The 22,626-nt window shown below is 37.9% G+C and overlaps 1 protein-coding gene across 1 annotated transcript in view; it reads right to left on the bottom strand.

Annotated features, from left to right (window-relative positions):
* The window catches only part of Nep5 (M13 family metallopeptidase neprilysin 5), a 55,521-nt gene that overhangs the window by 19,865 nt on the left and 13,030 nt on the right, over positions 1-22,626 (bottom strand). Inside the window, exon 2 of the mRNA XM_073958611.1 lies at positions 7,150-7,312. Within this exon, the coding sequence (XP_073814712.1) occupies positions 7,150-7,312 (163 nt within the window). The remainder of the gene's footprint in view (positions 1-7,149; positions 7,313-22,626) is intronic.

Consider the following 22,626-nt stretch of genomic DNA (forward strand, 5'->3'; position numbering starts at 1 on the left):
ATGTAATCTCCCTAGGTCATATGGCTCTATTAATTAAATAAATTAAAAACCTCACAAATAATGGCCTTCGCCCTAAAAAGGCAAAACTTAAAAAAGGCATCCGTTTTAAGATACCATACCAAAGCGTTGACAATCGATAATTTACCCAAAGAGTGGTATAACTCAAAAAATGCATTTTTTTGTGTGAGCATTTTTTATTATTATTATTATTATTTTTTTTTTTGTACGACTTCTACTTAATCTTGTGTCAAATTTTCATGCTGATATCTCTAAAACTCAGCAAGTTACAGTTCATTTACTACGAGTTTGGCATAATTCAACAAAAATGTTTTTTAAGTTTATGAAGTACTAAACACTTCAAATCATGCTTGATCTTGCACAGAAATTTAGCACTGATATCTGGCTAGCTGATTATAAAATACGGTCTAAGTAGTTATTTTAAAGTTTGTGTAATAATCTTTTAAAGTTGGGAAGTCAAATTTCAATCGTCAACTTAAAACGGGTTTTTCTCGAAACTGGATTTTTTAGATGTGTCACTCTTTGAGTAAATGAGCGATATGTTGCCATTTTTTTTTATTTTTTTTTTTTTTGGAAAAGTTTTTTGACCCCTAGGAAACTCAAGTGTCAAATTACTCGTAGTTCGATCAACAAATGTAGCTAAAACACTTAAAATTACCTAAAATCGGGAGGTACCGTTGTTTGGGTGCTATAAAGAAAGATGGACCTATGTCGACAATTGTTGGTGGATATGTTTCGTGAATGTCAAATTCAGTCAGAAAATGAGGTTAAAACCCTAAAAATGCCGAAAATCGGGAGGTACAGTACCTAAACACGAACCTATATTTAAATTTGTTTGTGGAGAAGTTTCGTGACTGTGGGGAATCTCAAATTTCAAATTACAGAAAATAACAAAAATCGGGAGGTACCGTCATAGGGGAAAAGTTTTGACATTTTTTTGGAAAAGTTTTGTGACCCCTAGGAAACTCAATTGTCAAATTACTTGTAGTTCGATCAACAAATGTAGCTAAACACTGAAATTACCTAAAATCGGGCGGTACCGTTGTATGGGTGCTATAAAGAAAGATGGACCTATGTCGACAAATTTTGGTGGATATGTTTCGTGACTGTAGTTTCGTGAATGTCAAATCCAGTCAGAAAATGTAGTTAAAACCCTAAAAATGTCGAAAATCGGGAGGTACAGTTACATGAGGGCTATACCTAAACGTGGACCTATGTTGACAATTTTTCGTGGAGAAGCTTCGCGACTGCGAGGAATCTCAAATGTCAAATTACGGAGAAATGCTAAAAAACCGGAGGTACCGTTATATTTGGGCTGTACCTAAACTTGGACCTATGTTGACAGTTTTTGGTGAAGTGTTTTAACGCCTAAGAACCTCAAACGTCAAATTACATTAATTCGGATAAAAATTGTAGCTAAAATCCTCAAAATAGCGAAAATCGAAAGGTCCTATTATATGGGACCATTAACGTACACAGATATTCATTTGGAGGAGCCCACTAGACCAAATTTAATTTTTTGTAAGCAAAATGTGCAAAAATTTTATGAAACCCCCTGCGTACGTCCCTGATAGGAGCTATACCTAAACATGGGCCATGTTGACAATTTTTGGTGAAGTAGTGTTGTGACCCTTATGGACCTTAAATGTCAAATTACAGCTGGTTCGGTTAAATATTAAATACCGCTTTAGCTCAATTTTTGATGACAGTAGAATGATTACAAAATACGGGCAGATGGACATGGTTATATCGACTCAGAATTTTATTCTAATCAAGAATATGTACTAAATAGGGTCGCAAATGATTATTTCAATGCGCTCTTCACTGAAAAATCAAACATAATATACCATCCTCCATAATATGGTGGAGGGTGCAGAAATACCTGAAATCAGGCGGTACCGATAAATGGGGGCTATTCCAAAACGTGGACCTACGAGCATGTCCACAATTAATAATGGAGAATACATGAAATCTGGAGGTACCGTTATATGGGGGCCTTACTACTACTACTTCACAGAGGCAGTCGATTCAAAATCAACACCGCATGGTCTCAACATGAGCACAGGCGTGTTCAATTTTTTTGACCACGGCTGTTGTCTTTTTTTTAAATCTGACCACTAACGGTGTCAATATGAGCACATGCGTGCTCAATTTGTATTATTTCGACCACACACGTGCACACTTTGATCACGGTACGTTGTCAATTCTCAAAATCGTTGAAACCATATCGTTGTCAAATTGACAACGGCGTGCTCATTTCGACCAAAAACGGTGTTGATAAACTATGTGTGGCTATACCAAAATATTGACATATGGACATACATATATCCAAAATTTTTAATGGATAAGTTTTCTGACTACTAAGTTCCCTAACTAAATATCATATTACAGCTAATTCGGCCAGAAAATGTACCTAGAAACGTCAAAATGTTTGAAATCGTTATATGGGGGCTATACCAAAACATAGACCTATGTGCACAATTATCGGTGGATACGTACTTTTCAACTCTAGAAACACTTATTGTACAATTAAAGCTAGTTCGGACTGAAAATGTGGCTAGAAACTCCAAAAACTCAAATCAGACGGTATGGGGCTATTCCAAAATGTGAGCCGATATAGCCAATCGTCGAACTTGATTTGCCCAAAATTTCAGCGTTTTTGGATGCAATAATGAGTACCACAGACGGACGGACACTCAAAGATCGTCTCAGAATTTTACCCTGATCAATAATAGAAATATATTGACGTAGGTGGATGAAATTTTGGGAAAATCTATTATATGAACGTAGGACTTTTGGTATTGAAATCGGGCCATGTATGTCCAAGCTTTCGTATAACCCCCATACAAAATAACGCGTCGTCGTTTTAAGGAATTTTTAAGATATTTGTCCATTTTACCACCGAATTGGTTGTAATTTGGTATTTTGTGTCTCCAGAGGCCAAAAAACATTCCTACCAAAGTTCGTTTATATAGGTCCACGTTTTGGTATAGCCCCTATATAACGCCACATATAAAGTACGCGTCATTATACCCTCAGCATTTATGCTAACGAGGGTATATACACTTTCATACGGGGTATATACACTTTCAAATGTGCCTCATTGAAATAATGGTTTGGAGTCGATTGAGCAATGTCCGTCCGTCTGTCTGTCTGTCTGTCTGGCTGGAGCGCACGATAACTCTCGAACGGATGAACCGATTCGGTTCAAATTTTGGCGATTCGTAATATTTTGCCCAAACTTAGTTTAAGTTCAAAGATGTGCAACATCGGTCCACTCCTTCCGGTACCTCCTCTACAAAAGTTCGAAAATGTGTACCAGACTTAGATAATGTTTCAATATAGATTCAATCGGCCCACTCCTTCGGGCACCTCCCACACAAAATTTCGGAAAAGTTCAGTTTAGGGCCATCTCTCAAATCGCTCTTATTTTTGTGTTTGGAACTTGTATTCACTGCCCTCCATACGACGGTACAAGTTTCATTAGGGGCAAGTCCATACTTCCTGAGAAAATAGCCTGAAATTTGCAAAAAAAAACCCTATGACACCGAGTGAGGTGATTGGAGCGCAAGATAACTCTAGAACGGATCTGCCGATTCGGTCCAAAATTTGGCCTTAGTAATATTTTGTCCAAACATAGTTTAAGTTTGAAGATAAGCCTTATCGGCCCACTCCTTCAGGTACCTCCCCCACAAAAGTTCAAAAATGTTCGGAAAATTTGTTCATATGGTAACTCTTGAAGGGAGTGGCCGAATTGATCCCTACTTTACACATCCTAATATATCTACTAGACATAGATCAGGTTCACATATGGACTATATTTGTCCACTCCATCCGGTAACTCCCACACAAAATTTCGGATAAGTTCACTTTAAGACCTGCTATCGAATCACTTTGATTTTTGTTGAAGCAACTTGCATTCGCTGCCTCAATTACGATGGTAAAAGTTTTTTCAGGGGCAAGTCCATACTTCTTGAGCAAACATCCCGAAGGGTGTAAAATCCCCCTATGGCACCATATGTAGTGCCTGGAGATCCACTTCCATAATGGTCAATGTAGATCCATTCCTTTTAGTATCTCCTCCGCAAAACTTTTGATCTCTAATCCTAATGAACGGTTCAAATTCCCAAAATTTAACGATTTTCCTACTTGTTTGGAACTCCTACCCACCAAATTTTTTCTTTTCATTTGATCCAAAACCTTAAATATGAAATTTTATGGCGATCGGTTAATGTTAACCCGTGCCAACCTAGCGATCTTTGTTTCCATAGTAATTTGTATGGGTCAAAAGTGCATTTTCACGAAAATTCTTTAAATGCCACAATTATGGTCTAATCGATGAAAAAACTTTACTAGCTCATTATTGTGGCTAAAAAACGATTTCCACAAACAAATTTAAAAATCGGGCCGGATTTTGATATAGATATATCAGGTCCAAAATACCCAAAATAGGTCAAATATGCATATTTTAGGGGGTTTTAGGTTTTTACATTTCGGATTAGAGAAAATGTTGTAGCTGTGAAAATTCTCAAAAAGATAGTCCTTTATGATTTTTTCGTAGGTTTTACCATTTTTGAGATATAGAAGTTGAAATTGGTACAATACACTAACTGTATCGCCTCCTTATAAACAATGTCATGAACTAGCTTTAAATAAATATGTTTACACCTGCAAAGTTTTTGCGGATTCTGAAACTACAATGTTAATAGATGAGAAAAATCAAAAAACAAAAAAATCGCAGGTGGGATTTTTAAAAAAATCGCGCTCAAAGTTCACATTTTAGGTTTTCACGATTTTGCTTGGAAACCGCAAAGCGTACCGAAATGGGACTAAAAAAATTGTTGTATCAGTGAACATTTTCTACAACATTTTCCTACGGAATATATCCTTTAGCTTCTTTCCTTAGTTTTAATATATTAAATATTTTAGGGACTTCTGGTTACAAACAGTTGTGTGGTTGACACTGAAATCTAATTTTAAACTACTGTTTGTCGCCATATTGTAAACTTTTGGTGACTTTTTGAAAAATGTAACACTAGTGCTCCATTTAATGATATTTCTTTTCTGTTTGACACTAAATACATAAATTGACAATTATGTTTTCCATTAGCTATAAAGCTTTCTTGAAAAACTTTATGCCTCTATATTTAATAAATTATTTAGATATTCAAAAGTTTCTCCAAGTGGAGTTTACTTTTTGTAAACGAAATAGGACAGTCACGCCCATTTTAATTTGTAGCTTGTAGTATCCCAGCCAACAATTTTTGCCGAGATCGTACCGAATTCGGATGTATTTTCTGCACAAGTTTCCATTTCTGATGCCGTCATCGCATGCAAAACAGGTCCGAATTTGTTTGAAGCGGTTCGCAGAATTCGGTACGTTTTGTCGAGGGAAATTCGGAAAGAACATTCTAGTTTCTACACGAATTCGTTTAGATTTTCTGATAACACTCTGAAGAAATATTCGAAAATCTGAAGAAAAAAGAATTCTTTTCGGAGATTTGTTTCGAGATTCTGAAAATTTTCGGAACAAATTCTAAAAAAATTATAGATATTTTATCCGTAAATCGGAAACTATTCTGATGTTTTATTAGATATTCTGAATATTTTCTCCAAAAATTCTCAATGTTTATTAGGATACGATTCGAATTTGTTATTGTTTAAATTGGAATTTTATTTAAAATAACTTTTTATTATTACAATGTTGATGAAATAGTATTCGTCGCTGCTGCCCACTAAATTGCACATTTATAAAATCATAAAGCACAGTTCTTGCGAACAAATTTTCCATTTGTATACAATATTACACTTTCATTTATTGTAAAATATGTGCCAATTTCATCACAAAATAACTTGTTCCGTTACGTCTTATTCACTTAACAGCTGCAAAAAAACTAAAAAAACAAGCAATATCGTGAAGACATAAAAAATCTCTCCCTTGCCTTTAAATCAACTCTCGGTGAATGTTCGACAATTTTGTTCCCGAGAGAGAGAGAAACTAATCAAAATTTCCCATTAGAGTAAGTGCAGATTACTCGCAACATTTTCGAAAACAAGCGCACGAAAGTGTGCAGAAATTCTTAAACGAAATCTTGGTGAAGATCACTTCAATTTCTGAGGGAAATTTTGAGAATTCCGTAAATTTTCTGAACAAACTATGGAAAACTTCTTAAAAGAATCTAATATCAGAGCCCTCGGTAAAAATTGTTTATTGGGATATTAATGTAAAACGTATTAGAATGATATATGTGAAAGTTCAAAAAGAAACATACTAACAGTCGGACCTCGATTATCCGTGGTGGTCGGGACCGGAAGCATTACGGAAAATCGACTTTCCCGGATAATAGAGTCAATATTTTTTATGCAGTTTTTGATCATATTTTTAAGTAAAAAATGAAATTGTATTGTACACATTTATACAATAATATTTAACTGTTTTATTTTTAATATATTTGTTAAGGGAAAGAAATGAAAAAAATTAAGAATTAAGAAATTTGCATCTGCATCGAAATAATTCGAGAACGTAAAACAATAAGTATAAATACTGTTTAAAAATATTCTTTCGATGTTCTTTGTCTCTCCTTATGCATTTTCGTCCTTTCAGTTACAAGCTTCTCTTGTATTAGGTAAACTTGTAATTTATCTTGTTCTGAAATAATAGAGCAGCCAGTGGTCTCCATGAAGTCGAACAATTTATGGGAGCAAATATTGCATCTTTATATACATACATATCATCAGATCACCTGAACTGACCTTGTATCATGTTTTTTTTTATCATGCCATAAACACATGGAAACGGAATTTCCATTTGTTTTGATTACATTTTGTTTGATTAATCAAATTAATTGACGGTGTGCTTTTACTCCCGGATAATGGAGTTTGTAACGAATAATAGAGATAATGGAACAAAAACCAACAGTTCTTTTCTATCCCGGATAATGGAGGTTCCCATACAATTGATTGACGGATAATCGAGGTTCGACTGTACCTGTTTTTTTGCATACAAATTATAGTGAGCAATGTCCATTTCGATTTTCAAACCTACCATCTTTTGACTGATTGTCGCCTTACTATTAAAAAGCAATTATTTTCGAAATGAAATTTTGTACATACAATCGACGTCATACTCACCGTGATTCAACCCCTACGAAGTTATTGTTTGGATAGAGGTGTAGCACAGGTGGTGATTTCGCTCCATTATTATTACGGCTGACATTGTCACCCACGACACCATTGCCGCTGTATGCTCGCGTGGAAGTGTGACCGGAAACCGGAGTGTGAACACTTAAATTGCCTAAAAATATAATTTCATTAATCGAATTTGTATTGTAGCAGTGAATGTCTTTATTATATGTATATGTATACATGTAAGGGACAATACTATGTATATGAATAATAAATAGATACATGCATAGGAATATACATATGTACATAGACCTGTTTACAACAGTATTTTGTTAATAATGGTTAAATGATCGAGATTTTTCTACTCGATAATCCGGATAAAACTATTATTTACACTTTGGATTTTATAGCCTCATCTAAACTGCGCTAAAATGAACCTTTTTCAACTGATCAGGGCTTTATCTCGCGGTCTTGAGACCGAATGTAGAAGACCTTATGTGTCAAAAAGAAGAACTAGGAAAAACTGTATCTAGTGCGTCAAAAACGATAAAATATATGTGAAGGTTATATAATTTCTGGGATTATGGTCAGTAGCAGCTAAAGTTTTGGGAGTTGAATCAAGTAACCTTTCGCAAAATTTTTCCAAACAATGTGCCCAGCAATTTTTTAGAACATTCTGAAACTCTAAAATACTTATTTCATGCTGTTTAAGCTGTATTTCATATCATACTTTCTCAAAATGAATATGAAAATAAACATACTTGGAATTTCAGTGCATCGTTCATATATTTCCTTTGAAAAATACGCTAGAAATAGCGTGGTAGAGGCTTTTTACAAGAATGGAATGTTCTGAAGAGTTGTGATTACATTCTTTTTTTAATTTTTAAGACTATAGATACAAAATCCTTACAGACTAAACTACTAACTAATTATATACAAAAAAACAGAGTATTTTCAAGGATTGATATAAAAACTATGTGTTAATGATTAATTTTTTTTATTGAATCACGACTTTCATAAGATCTATAAGATTATATAATTTGCTAAATTCAACAAGTAGACGGCGTAGTGGATCGTTGCTTGCATAATTAGCTGTAAAATAATGGATATGAAGAAGCGAGTAGTTACGTGTGGGTCTAAATGGGACATAAGCGGATTCTGTCTAATAAAAACTCAGAAGTTATTTTGTTTTGAATAATGTTTAGGATAAATGTTACATTCAGCACTGACCGACGACTTTTTAATGTTGGCACCTTTATTAGGTTTAATCTATGTTCATTTGAGGGTTAAGATTGTGAATTCCATTCACGACCTCTCAGGCAAAGCAAAAGAAACTGTTTTTGGACAGATTTAATGGCATTAGAATGATTAGAGTATGCAGGGTTCCATATAACAGACCCATACTCCAGACTTGAACTAACAAAGGATATATACAATTGCTTTGTGAATAAGGGATCTAAGAATTCCTTACTCCAACGCTTAACAAATCCAAGGTTTTTATAAGCTTTAGTTGTGATTAAAGCGATGTGATCCTTAAAGCCCAACCTGTGGTCTAAAAGAATATCAAGGTCCTGAATGGAATCTGTTTCTTCAACTTTAGAGCAATTCAAAAAATAGTTTGTTTCTATCTTTTTTTGGGGAAAAAATGATATATGTTTGCATTTTAGGGTGTTCAATTCCAATAAGGTTATGTCGCACCGGTGATAAAAATTTTATAAATACGATTGAAGAACTAATTGACTTATTTCATGATTTTTGAAGGTTTTAGCCTCATTATCATACCGACGTAGGGGATGGAAGATACCAAGGAACGGTCCTGACCGGTTTTAACATGGCAAAGCCCAGGATTTATCTTGGTCCCTCTTTCATCCCAAGTGGACACTGACCTCCCCGTGGTGTCACCTGGGGAACTGCCTTTAACACCCGTTAAAGGTAGTGAGCTAACATGTGCCGCGCGTTCACCCATAAGAACGTTAAAAACTTGGGTTTGGGCGTCGGGTTAGTAACCCTCCCCTAGAAAAAACAGCCTACTATGAAAAAACGAAAGAAAAGAAAAACAAACCCCTCTAAAGTTGACGAACCCCGCAAACGTTTTAAGGACCATGATCTGCGAATCTGCACCTGGAATGTTCGCACTCTTTATAGAGAAGGTGCAGTCTTCGCATTGGCAGACGTACTTGAAAAGTACAAGACCGATATTACTGCCATACAGGAAATACGATGGATTGGGAAAGGCGTCACAACAACACCTAAAGGTGACGCACTGTATTATAGCTGCCATGACGTAAAGCATGAGTTTGGTTGTGGATTCGTAGTTAGTCGGAGACTAAAACATCTTGTATCCAGCTTCACTCCAGTGAATGAAAGACTTGCTGCAATTCGAATAAAAGCTAAATTCTTCAACATCAGCTTTATTTGCGCTCATGCTCCCACTGAAGAAAAGGATGAACAGACCAAAGATATATTTTACGAGCGCTTAGAAGAAACATATGACCGTTGCCCTGCCCATGACATTAAAATCATTCTAGGCGATTTTAATGCCAAAATTGGAAAGGAGAATATCTTTGGCCCAACAGTCGGGAAATTCAGTCTCCACAGTGAAACATCTGACAATGGTATGAGACTGATAGACTTTGCAGCTGCAAAAAACATGGTAGTTAGCAGTACCAGATTTAATCATCTCGATATTCATAAGGGCACCTGGCTGTCTCCAGATCAGAAAACAAGAAACCAAATTGATCATGTTGTGATAGATGGAAGACATTCATCGAGCGTGTTGGATGTACGATCGTTCCGAGGCGCAAACATTGATTCGGACCACTACCTTGTTGCAGCAAAGGTACGCACCCGCTTAAACGTAGCAAACAAAGTACGAACAGACACGACACGAAAGTTAGACATCGGTAAGCTGCAATCACAACAGATAGCCACAGCATATTCCACTCAACTAACCCAATTGCTTAATCAAAGCCCTCCTCATCCCGATAACATATCAGCGCAATGGCAAAGCATTGCCCACTCCATGCAAACAGCCGCAAAATCCATACTTGGATACCAGAGACCTCCACCAAGGAATCCATGGTATGATGAGGAGTGTCGTGCTGCCACCGAAGAGAAAAATGCGGCATATAAGGCTACTTTACAATCCGTAGCAACGCGTAGCGCACGAGAGAGATACAGGGAGAAAAGGAGAGAGGAGAAACGTCTTTTCCGCAGGAAAAAGAGAGAGATGGAAAAGCGGGAGTGTGAAAAAATCGAGATGTACAGGAGCCAGAATGAAGTCCGAAAATTCTACCAAAGAGTCAAGCATCAAACTGATGGCTTTGGTACAGGCACATCCTCCTGTAGAGACCAGCAAGGTAATTTGGTAACTGATACAGATAGTGTACTCAGGATATGGAAAGAACATTTTTCAAATCTGTTGGTATCCAATAGCAGCGAAGACGACGAAGATACCACAGTCCCATTCCTAGAAGATGGTATTGAATGTATACCGCCCAGCCAAGATGAGGTAAAGACAGCAATAAATCGGCTGAAGAATAATAAGGCAGCAGGGGCCGATGGCTTACCAGCCGAGCTGTTCAAAACCGGAGGCGACACGCTGATAAGGTGTATTCATCAGCTAGTTAGCACCATCTGGCAGGAAGAACGAGTACCCGACGATTGGAACCTGAGTATCCTGTGCCCCGTCCACAAGAAGGGAGATAAGACTGTATGCTCTAACTATAGGGGCATAAGTCTACTCCCTATTGCCTACAAGATCGTGTCAGGGATATTGTGCGAACGACTAAAGCCAATGGTCAACGAGATTATTGGACCATACCAATGCGGCTTTAGACCTGGCAAGTCCACCATTGACCAGATATTTACCCTGCGGCAAATCCTGGAGAAGACCCAAGAGATGCAGATCGACACCTACCACCTTTTTGTCGATTATAAAGCAGCCTTCGACAGTCCGCTGCGCTCAAAGGTATTCCAAGCCATGTCTGAATTTGGTATTCCCGCAAAGCTCATCCGGCTTTGTAAAATGACTTTAACTGACACGAGGTCCTCAGTTAAAATAGGAAAGAACCTCTCCGAAGAGTTTGGTACCAAAAGAGGTTTCAGACAAGGAGACAGCCTTTCGTGTGACCTCTTCAACATCCTGCTAGAAAAGGTTATACGAGAGGCAAACGTCAAAAGAAGTGGCACAATCTACACCAATAGTCACATGTTACTTGCTTATGCTGATGATATAGACATCATGGGTCGATCAGTAAAAGAAGTAACTGATACCTTTATAAAAGTCGAAGGAGAATCTGCTAAAGTGGGTCTGGCGGTAAACGGTGAGAAGACCAAGTTGATGGTGTCGACGCGCAATGCGTCCATTGAGCTCGGACCGACTGTGGAAGTTGGTTCCTATAATATTGAGGTAGTAAAAGACTTCGTCTACCTCGGCACCTCCGTCAACACAACAAACGACATCAGTTGTGAAATAAAAAGAAGAATTGTATTGGCCAACAGATGCTACTTTGGATTAAGTAAGCAGTTTAAAAACAAAGCCACATCTCGTCAAACAAAAATAACGCTCTACAAAACACTGATACTACCCGTGCTGATGTATGGCTCCGAAGCCTGGGTACTTGCGCAAGCAGACATGGCAGTGCTTGGTGTGTTTGAGAGAAAAATTCTTCGAAAGATCTACGGACCAATCTGCGTTGACGGTGAATATCGACGTCGCATGAACCACGAGCTGTATCTGCTATACAACGACATCAATATTGCTAAACGTATCGAGATGCAGCGATTGCGTTGGCTAGGCCATATCAAAAGAATGAGCGATGATGAACCCACTAAAAAGGCGTATGAATACATGCCACATGGCGGTGCACGCAGAATTGGCAGGCCAAGGAATAGATGGCGCAAACAAGTGGATGATGAGATGACAAGGCGCGGTATTCCAGAGAGCAAAGCAACAAATAGAGAGGAATGGAGATCTCTTCTTAGTTCGGCCTATAGAACAAATGTTCTGTAATGGGCCAGCTAAGTAAGTAAGTAAGTATCATACCGAAAAACTGAAATTTGGTACTTAGTCTTCGTTGGGGGTGCAAATCTTTCCCCCAGAAATTTGTTGGTATAGGACCACGCCTTCATATAGCCCCATAGAACGGTACCTCCCGATTTTCGGTATTTGGAAGGTTGTGGCCGCAACAATCCACAAAAATGGCTGAAATTTGGCATTTCGTCTTCAATTGGAGTATTAAACGTTCCATATGAAATTTGTCGGTATAGGTCCACGTTTTGATATAGCCCCCATAGACAGTACCACCTGATTTTCGGTATTTTGATGGTTTTAGCCTCATAATCAAACCGAAATTGCTGAAATTTGGTACTTAGTCTTCCTTGGGGGTACAGAACTTTCACCCAGAAATTTGTCGGTATAGGTCCACGCTTTCATATAGCCCCCATAGAACGGTACCTCCCGATTTTCGGTATTTTGAAAGTTGTGGCCACAATAACCCACCGAAATGGCTGAAATTTGGCATTTGGTCTTCATTTGGGGTATTAAACTTGCGCCATATGAAATTTGTCAGTATTTTGTAGGTTGTGGCCACAGCAACCCACCAAAATGACTGAAATTTGGTATTTAGTCTTTGTTGTATATGCCTTTCTTACTGAAATTCGTCGGTATAGGTCTACGTTTCGATATAGCCCCCGTAGAACTATACTTCCCGATTTTCGTAATTGTGAAGGTTGTGACGTAAATATCCCACCGAAAGACTGAAATTTGTTATTTAGTCTTCCATGGGCTTATAAAATATTCCAGAAGAGAATTATCAGTATAGGTCCGCGAGTTCCTATATCTCCCATAGAAGCGTACCTCATGATTTTCGGTATTTTGAAGGTTTTACCGAAATATTGGAAAATTGGTATTTAGTCTTCTTTGGGTCTCAAAACTTTCCGCCATAAATTTGTGGGTATAGATCGACCTCCCGAATTTCGGTATTTTGAAAGTTAGGCACATTGTTTTACCGAACTTGCTGAATTTGGTATTTAGTCTTCTTCATAAACGAAAGGAAACTAATTGTTCCATTTTACTTCTATACAACTCGTGGTGGAGGGTATAACAAGTTCGGCCTGGCCGAACTTAACGCCGTTTTACTTGTTTTGATTTGAATTGTAATGACGAATATCTCAGCTTTGGTTGGGCGCATTTCAACAAAGTGACCAATATTAAAGAAGAAATTCTGAGCTTTAAATTTATCCCAATTGATTCCAAAGACGCTTAAGTATACGAATTTCCGTCCCCCCAGACGGACTTTTATTTCCATAGTTCTTTGTATGGGGGCCGAAACGAATTTTCAGGAAATCGCTCTACAGGCCACAATTATTTTTCACGCGATGAACAAATTTTCTCAGTTCATTGCTGTGGCTAAAAAACGAATATTAAAATAGTTTGTGATGAAATCGATAGTATCTCCCTAAAAATGTTTACCGTGAAGATCTTATGAACAGGGGTAGTGGTGTAGGGTATCACATTGTCGGCTCCGTCCCGACATTAATAGCAAAAAGGTCATTCGTACACGCCAGGGACGTAAGCAATGGAGGGAGGGGAAATGAAAATATTTCATACAATTTTTTAACGTCCTTCTTCTAAAATGTCATATTTGTTCTTGTGTCGAATTACTATTTTTGTATGAAAAAATAAGCCAAAATCCTCAAAATAGTAAAAATCCCCCAAAATTAATTAAAAATTGCACCTATACCCACAATACACACATCGAAGACTAAAAACCAATTTATAATCATTTCATCAATTCCTAAAGTTATGTTGATATAAAAACCATTTGAGCCAAATTTTGTTATCCTACGTCAATTAGTTTGGCAGTAAAAACTATTTTACTCACCATTTGGGTAAATACTCGAAATTGTGGGTTATATTGGAGTCGACAATTTTTTGCAAGGATATATTAAGCACTCACTGTTGAAGCGAGTTCAACCCATTAGCGCTTAAGATAGCCTTAAGAACAAAAATCATGAATTCCTAATGAATCCCTTAAAGTAACCAAATGAATTATAAAATCTCTCTCATCTGGTAACCTTGTACGCAAAGAGCTTTCACTCAATGCACAATAATTACCACTTTCAAATATGTCTCAAAAAAAATATACTTCACTTGCTTCAGAGAAAAGAACACGACAAGAAGTCAAACCAATAAAGTCTGCCACATTTTTTTTTGTATTTTTTTAATAAGAAAACCAAAGTCTTTTTTTTCTTGGTTACCGCTAACCATACTTGCAGTTGAGGAAGTTGCCACCGCTACTCCAAAAAAGAATCTACAGTCCACTTTCGGCTAACAACCAAAATTGTACATGGTCCTTCGAGCCGGACCAGCGTACAGAGAGAGATTGGTGACTTTCTATTGAACCATAAATACGCACCAACTCATAACGCTTGCTTAACCTGTAGTTGAGTTTAATAGTTATTTTCTTTGGTAAACATTCGGAAGTATAAGTCTCATACAATCGAAAGAGAAAAACACATTTCCAGATTCTTTTCATTGATTTGTTATACTCATTCGCTCGATACTAATTAAACCAGGACTGCTCACAATTGTATGTAAGAGAAACTTTTTTTCGTATTTTTCTTGGGTTTTCACTAAAGATTCTACATCTTTTTTTAAAATGAAATTGTAATTCCAACAATTCTTCAAGAAGAATTAATTCAAAGATTACAACAAACTTCGGTGTATTGCTGGACTACAAACACTTAAGAGCATGTTGCATTTACGGTAGCGTAAATTAAACCAACCACCTACCGACCTTAGATTTACACTCTCTCCGTGTTCATCTCCGAATTAAACGTAAAATCAAACAACAAAACAACAAGGAAGAGCGCAAAATATCAATCACAAGTTGACGGAAAAACAGAGTTTTATTCGACATTTCAATGGGTTGCAGTATATCTGTTGACTGAGGTTTAGTTTTGTATGCAACAAAGACTGGTCGATTTCTAATGGTTAGCAACCTCATAAACTCTCCCTTTTTCTAACTTCATAGTAGAAAAATTTTTGTTGACGAAATCTGAGGTGAAACATCTTATTATTACTCTCAAAAGCACTCTACTGGGGACTAGTTGTTTCAAATTTTATTCATAAACACTCTAACAAAGAATAGGAACTCGGCATTAAAAAGTACGTCATTGTGATATTTATGATTGTTATTTTGGTAAGCCATTTCCAATACTGTGGACTTTTCATCACTACGCTTTGAACAATTGAATCCAACACACAGAATTTACAATTACCGAAATTGTACGGAATCTACTTAAAGGAATTTTGATATTTGGGATGGTTGTACGTGAGTAAACCAACTGTTTAGTTTTACCGAAGTAGCTCATGATATCTTGAGATATACCTTATTATTTTGGCTCCTGGTCGAATCCATCGAGTATAAGCTACGCATTACAAAAAAAAAAAAAAAAAACAACGAATATTCCGATTCAATGGTTTTGAAATCGAAATTCTCAGTATAAAATTTGTGAAAACGGTTTAATTTGTTGGCAAATAAGGGGTTTACAGTGCAGTTTTCAACCACAAAAATTGAGGGTTGAATGCATTTTGGTTTACTTTAGTTGTGTTTGATATTCCTTCACATCATTTATTGCCTTTTAGGACTTTCGCTTCAATTTGTTTCCTCTGCAAAGGATAAATAGTTGTCGAAAGTGCCAAAGGTTTTACTGTCGCTACGTTCTATTTAAAGGTTGAGTACTTGGTCAATTTGGATTATTCTGAGCAGAATAAGCTCCTTTTATTGGCAGATTCAACTCGTAGAACATAAATTTAATTGTGATTTATTGGATATCTATCTGACCGTTTCCCACCATGTCTACAAATAGTGCAACCAATTCAAACAATAGTGGAAAGCATCCACATAAATTCATATTTTTTTCTGACCAGGTGGTAACCTTCTGCGCTAATTTCCAACAAGCTCCCATAGAGGATCACACTGCCTCTAGTTTGCAAGTAGAGTTGGACGATCTCGAAAGGCGATGGCGTCAACTCGTCCAAATACATGAAAATGAAATGACTTCTGAAACCTCTGAGTTATCCGATGAAATGAGGGACTCAATTCATGGAAAATTTATCGAATCGTGCAAATCCTACAAAAATTGTAAAGCGTCAATTCTTGATCTTCTGCAAATTGAAAAGCAAAAATCCGAAAAGTCCGATTCACATACCAATGTCAGCCAAAGTATTCAAAATGATACTGATTTTTCCTTAAAATTAATACCTTGCGACACCGAGATATTTAGCGGAGGTTACGATAAGTGGCCCAGCTTTAGGGATATGTTCACTGCTATCTACTCTAAGCATAAAAAATTATCTCCAGCACAAAAATTGTTTTATTTGCGAGCCAAAACAAGAGGCGAAGCAAACCAAATTGTGAAAAGGTTCCCCTTAACTGATAACAACTTCGACTTAGCATGGGAGGCCTTACGTCAACGATATGAAAACAAGCGAATCCTCATTAACCCAGATATGCCCAGCGTCCTATATATAGGACACACAAAATTCTTGCTAATTTGATATGTTATGTTTATCAAAGTACCGTTTATTTTGGTGATATACTCAGCACACATCAGTAGCTCTTGGGATATTATGTGATTCCATTATTTTGAGCTACTATTTTTGAGTTTTGAGGTCTAGTTCACCGAAGTTGCCACCGATCGCTTAGTTTTTACAATGATTTGCGTTATGACCGATTAATTATTGGGTAATTTTATAACGAAAACATACACGATGTGGAGCCTACTACGAAAAAACGTTAACTAGATGCCGAAAAGGTGTCTTTGGACTATATGTCAAATGTTTTGTGTCCCATAACTCCCAGTTATATGATAAAACCCTGTGTCCAAAAGTGGCCTCAAAAACCACTTTTTTCAAAAAATTTTTAAAAAACATATAAACATACTGATATTATTTCACATTTGCTTCTAAAATTATATAAAAATACTTTTAAAATGATCAGGATCAAGCAATGGGCATATCTGGGTTAATCATCAGCTGAGGAAAATTTTCGAGATGAATCAGGTGTCAAGTGAAAGAGGGAATGCATTACGAAATCTGCAATACACTATAAATAATTGTCTCTCGGTCCTGCGAACTTATAACATATCTGTCATATCTTGGGATCCGATTCTGGTTTACTGGGTGTCCTCAAAGTTGCCAGAGGAAACTCTCACTGCGTGGGAAAATTCCCTATCTAACCACAAAGAAATGCCATCTTGGGATCAGTTGGACGAATTCATATCCAAACGCCTTAATATGATTGAGTCCATTTACGATATGAAAAAACCTACCAATAATTCCTCTGCAAACAGAGTTCACACGTACAATGCATATACTGACACTTCCCATAAATCCTGTAAGGTATGTCGACAAGACCATTCTGTACGAACTTGCTCAGTATTTCGCTCATGGTCACTTTCCGAAAAAAAGAAGTTCATTTCCGAAAATAAGATCTGTGAGAATTGCTTGTCGTATGGACATCTCGTAAAGAAGTGCAAGAGCAAACATGTATGCCAAACATGTAAGCAACCGCATCACACAATGTTACACCCTGATGAGGGTGTCTCATATACCAAGCCTGCGGGTCAACGACCCAAACCAACCTGGCAAATGCCTAAATCCGCTTCTCAGTCTTACCATGTCGAAACTTTTAATGACGAACAGCCATCCACATCAGCTGCCGCTTACTCCAATTCCATCCAGGTTCAAAACCATTTTTCACAATCGGGTGAAAGAACCGTTCTGCCTACAGCTTTGTTGGATCTTGAACACCATGGAATATTGTTTCCTATTAGAGCGTTCATTGATCAAGGTTCACAAGAGTCCTTTATTTCGCATCGTATCGTCAACCGATTACAAATTCCCACAAAAAAACTTGTACAATGATTTCTGGTCTGGGTGGTACAATTCTCGAAAATGCATCAAAAATCTGTCTACTTACATTAAAATCGAAGAAGTCGGACTTCAAAATTAGGACAAATGCCATAGTCATTTCAAATCTTAACCATTTAATGCCCACCGCTCCTACCGCAATACATGACTTCTCCTACTTGAAGAACTTAGACCTAGCAGATCCAAGCTTCTTTAACCCGGCGCCCATCGACTTGCTAATCGGCAGTGATATTCTACCAACAATAATAAAGCCAGGATTGCACAAGCAGATATGCGGGGATCTTATGGCTCAAGATACAGAATTGGGCTGGATCATTAGTGGTAAACCCACACCAAATTGTGTACTCTCATTCGCCTCTTGGACGGTCACTGTTGACCCACTAAACGAAGATTTGAAAAGGTTCTGGGAAATAGAAAACGTACCCGATCAAAAGTCCATGTCTGTGACTGACATTTGGTGTGAGGAACACTACAAAAGAAATGTAAAACGAAGTTCAGATGGCAGATATATAGTTAAGTTGCCTTTTCGCCAGGATTTAACTCCCGATCAGTATCTTGGGGCTTCCAGACGAGCCGCCATGGGTCAATTTCTGAACCTGGAAAAAACCCTAGAAAAGAATTACGAACTGGCTTCTGAGTATAACAAAGTATTGTCCGAATATTTGCTTCTGGATCACATGAAACCAACATCCAGTTTAGAAATTGTTCAAGATTCCCATTTTGGGTCATTCTACCTTCCTCATCACGCTGTCGTCAAGCCAGAAAGAACTACCACCAAAGTGAGAGTCGTTTTTAACGCATCAAAGAAAACATCAAGTGGATTCTCATTAAACGATATGCTTCACACTGGCCCAACTTTGCAAAACGATCTTATGAACGTGATACTACGATGGAGATTATTTAAATACGTTTTCAATGGCGATATTCAAAAAATGTATCGCCAGATTCTTGTCTGCGAAGAAGACCAACAATTCCAAAGAATTCTGTTTCGCACTTCTTCAGTAGAAAAAATTCAGGATTACTGTTTACAAACGGTTACCTTTGGGGTAAATTGTGCGCCCTATCTTGCAATCCGAACTTTGTTGCAATTAAGCGAAGATAACAAACTGTCACATCCATCCGCTTCCAAAATCCTTCAAACCCAAATATACGTTGATGACATTTTGTCCGGTGCACATTCCCTTACCGAGGCAAAGTCATACCTTCATGAACTGATTGAGTTATTGAACTCAGCAGGATTTCCATTAAAGAAATTGACATCTAATCACTCTCAAATTTTACGAGATTTACCAACCGAAGACCTTCTCTCTGAAGACTTCCTAAAACTAGAAGATGCCAGCGAAACAAAAACACTAGGTGTACGTTGGAACGCAATGATGGATTATTTCTTTTACAATGTTGAATACGTCAATCTACCCGCTATTTCCATTACAAAACGCATGGTTTTATCAATTGTTGCTAAACTGTTCGATCCCGCAGGGTGGCTGGCACCAATTATTGTTGTGGCGAAAATATTAATGCAACAGCTTTGGATCGACGGTACTAACTGGGACGAAGAAATAAAACCACATTCACTCGAAAGATGGAATTTTTTCATTTCAAATTTCTCCGACATACAGAACATACAAATACCTCGCTGGATTCATTACTCCCCGGACAATAAAGTTCAAATTCACGGATTCTGTGATGCATCGGAGAAAGCTTATTGTGCTTGTTTATACATTCGATCTGTTTCAAAAGAAAATGTTCCGTCTACTCATTTGCTCGTTTCCAAAAGTAAGGTTGCCCCATTAAAAACTGTAAGTCTGCCTAGGCTGGAGTTATGTGGTGCAGCAATGTTATCGAAATTACTTAAATCTGTACTCAGAAATTTAGAAATCACTACACCTGACATATTCTTATGGACTGATTCCACAATTGCTCTATCGTGGATCAGTAAACCACCCTATCATTGGAAAACCTTTGTCGCAAACAAAGTTTCTGAAATCTTGGAAAATGTAGAAAACGCAACCTGGGGACATGTACCCTCTGGAGATAATCCCGCTGATTTAGGAACTAGGGGATGTACGGCAAACGAATTACAATCGAATGAACTCTGGTGGCATGGCCCAAGATGGTTGAACGAAGAACCAGAACAATGGCCTAAGAAATTTATACCAAAAGAACCCGAATTAGAGAGAAAGGTTATTGCACTCTTTACTCAAACTGGCAGTGATGAATTTCTTGAAAGATATTCCTCCTTAAACCGGGCTTTAAGAATTTTCGCGTACGTTCTTCGATTCATACATGGATGTAGAAAAATGACGACAGTTGCTTTACAAAAAGATCATCTATTGGGTCAAGAAATAACATTTGCAAAATATCATCTCATCCGCTTAGCTCAAAAAAACTATTATCCCTGGGAATATCACGCACTTGAATCAAATTTACCTATACCGAAAAAAAGCCGACTCTTAACTCTGAATCCGTTCCTTGATGAAAATAAGTTACTTCGTGTAAACGGCCGTCTAGCAAATACGGATATGAGCTATCATGAAAGACACCCTATAATTTTGCCAGAAAAATCTCGCTTTTGCAAACTCTTCATTAATTTCACACATACAATTCTACTGCATGCTGAACATCAAGTCATGCTAAGAGCCATCCGACAAGAATTTTTTGTTACGCGTCTTAAGAACGCAGTTCGTTCATGCATCCGTATGTGCAACACATGCACTATTTACAAACATAGATTTCAAACTCAAATAATGTCTGCTTTACCTCCTGAACGTTGTACTTTCTCATTGCCCTTTACAAACACTGGTCTTGACTTCGCTGGTCCCTTTGACCTCAAAACCTCCCGCTTGCGAAATGCTAAACTGCAGAAGGGCTACGCCGCCATTTTTGTTTGTTTCTCAACCCGAGCAGTACATTTAGAAGTCTGCTCTGACTTATCATCCGAAGCTTTTCTCGGCACTTTCAGCAGGTTTGTAGGTCGAAGAGGGCTTCCTAGTCAAGTTTTCTCGGACAATGGAACTAATTTCATAGGAGCCAATCGTTTACTTGCCCATGATTATAAACAATTCTTGCGTTCTGCCGAACAACATCTTGCATCGAAATACAGCTTGCATGGGTTCACATGGCACTTCATTCCGCCACATGCTCCACATATGGGTGGCCTATGGGAGGCTGCTGTAAAGAGCATGAAAACTCACCTTCAGAAAGTGGCCGGGAACTATAAATACACGTACGAGGAATTTTCAACATTATTAATCAGAATAGAAAGTATTTTGAATTCCCGACCACTATCTCCGCTCACTGACGAACCTAACGAACTTGTCCCTCTCACTCCCGGCCACCTCTTACGAGGAGCTCCTTTAATTGCAATACCTGAGAAATACTCAGACAATTTAACATTGATGAGTCGTTGGCAAAGACTAAAAAGCATCCAATTAAACTTTGCTAAGCGTTGGAAAAACGAGTATATCTCCGAACTCCAGCGAAGATACAAATGGAAGAGAGCCCAACGTGACTTAGCACCAGAAGACTTCGTTGTAATTAAAGAAGACAATCTTCCTCCAACTGAATGGCGTCTTGGACGAGTCATAAAAGTGTTTATGGGAAAAGATGCCAGAGTTCGCGTTGCACAAATTCGCACGCAAAATGGTATAATTGTTCGTCCGCTGGTAAAGCTTTGTGTTCTACCCAATTGTTAATTCCAAACCCCGCTCACATATTTAATAACATTTTACATCTCGCGATATTTCCAGCTTACCTAAATGCCGCATTTGCCAGGAAAGACATTTCATACAGTCTTGTCCTAAATTTTCAAAAATGGATGTTACCACTAGACGTACCGAGGCCCGCATGAAAGGATTCTGCTTTAACTGTCTTTGCACAGCACACAAGCGAGATTTTTGTCCAAGCAGGAGAACATGCATGGTATGTGACAAAGATCACCACACGATGTTGCATGTCGATGTTGCACCCACTTCCAACTACAAGCTCAAAACGGCACGTTCTAAAAGATCGCCCTCCAGAAGTTGCAGTCCAGAAGGTCGCAATAACGTTCGTAGAAGTCAAGCCACCAAACGAGACACGCGAAGCGTATCAGGGAAACAGAAGCCGTCGACTTCCACAACAGCACAACGCCAACGTTCTAGCGTGAGTGATCGACTAAGCTGCCGCCCGAGAAGACACATTTTCTTACCAACCGCACTAGCCAAACTCGTAACTGCTGAAGGATGTGATAAGGTACGGCTACTGTTGAACTCAGGAATGGCACAAACTCAGATTTCCGTAAACCTGGTGGAGAGGCTAAAACTTCCAATTACTCAAAGGGCTGGGAAGACGTTCGCCGCCATGAACCTACAATCATTCCACGATCATACCGTGAAGATACAAATACATGGGGAAGTTCGAAAAAACATCAACACAGCGTGTGCGGAATCCACGAAAGAAAAAGGACTACATTCAATCTATAGCCATCTCTCCGATTTAGCAGATCCACATTTCTTCAATCCCATTAATATTGAAATAATCTTAGCGAATGACCAAATCCA

Source organism: Musca autumnalis, unplaced genomic scaffold (genome assembly GCF_047663935.1).
Source record: "Musca autumnalis isolate F117 unplaced genomic scaffold, ASM4766393v1 scaffold_1, whole genome shotgun sequence".
Classification (NCBI taxonomy): domain Eukaryota; kingdom Metazoa; phylum Arthropoda; class Insecta; order Diptera; family Muscidae; genus Musca; species Musca autumnalis.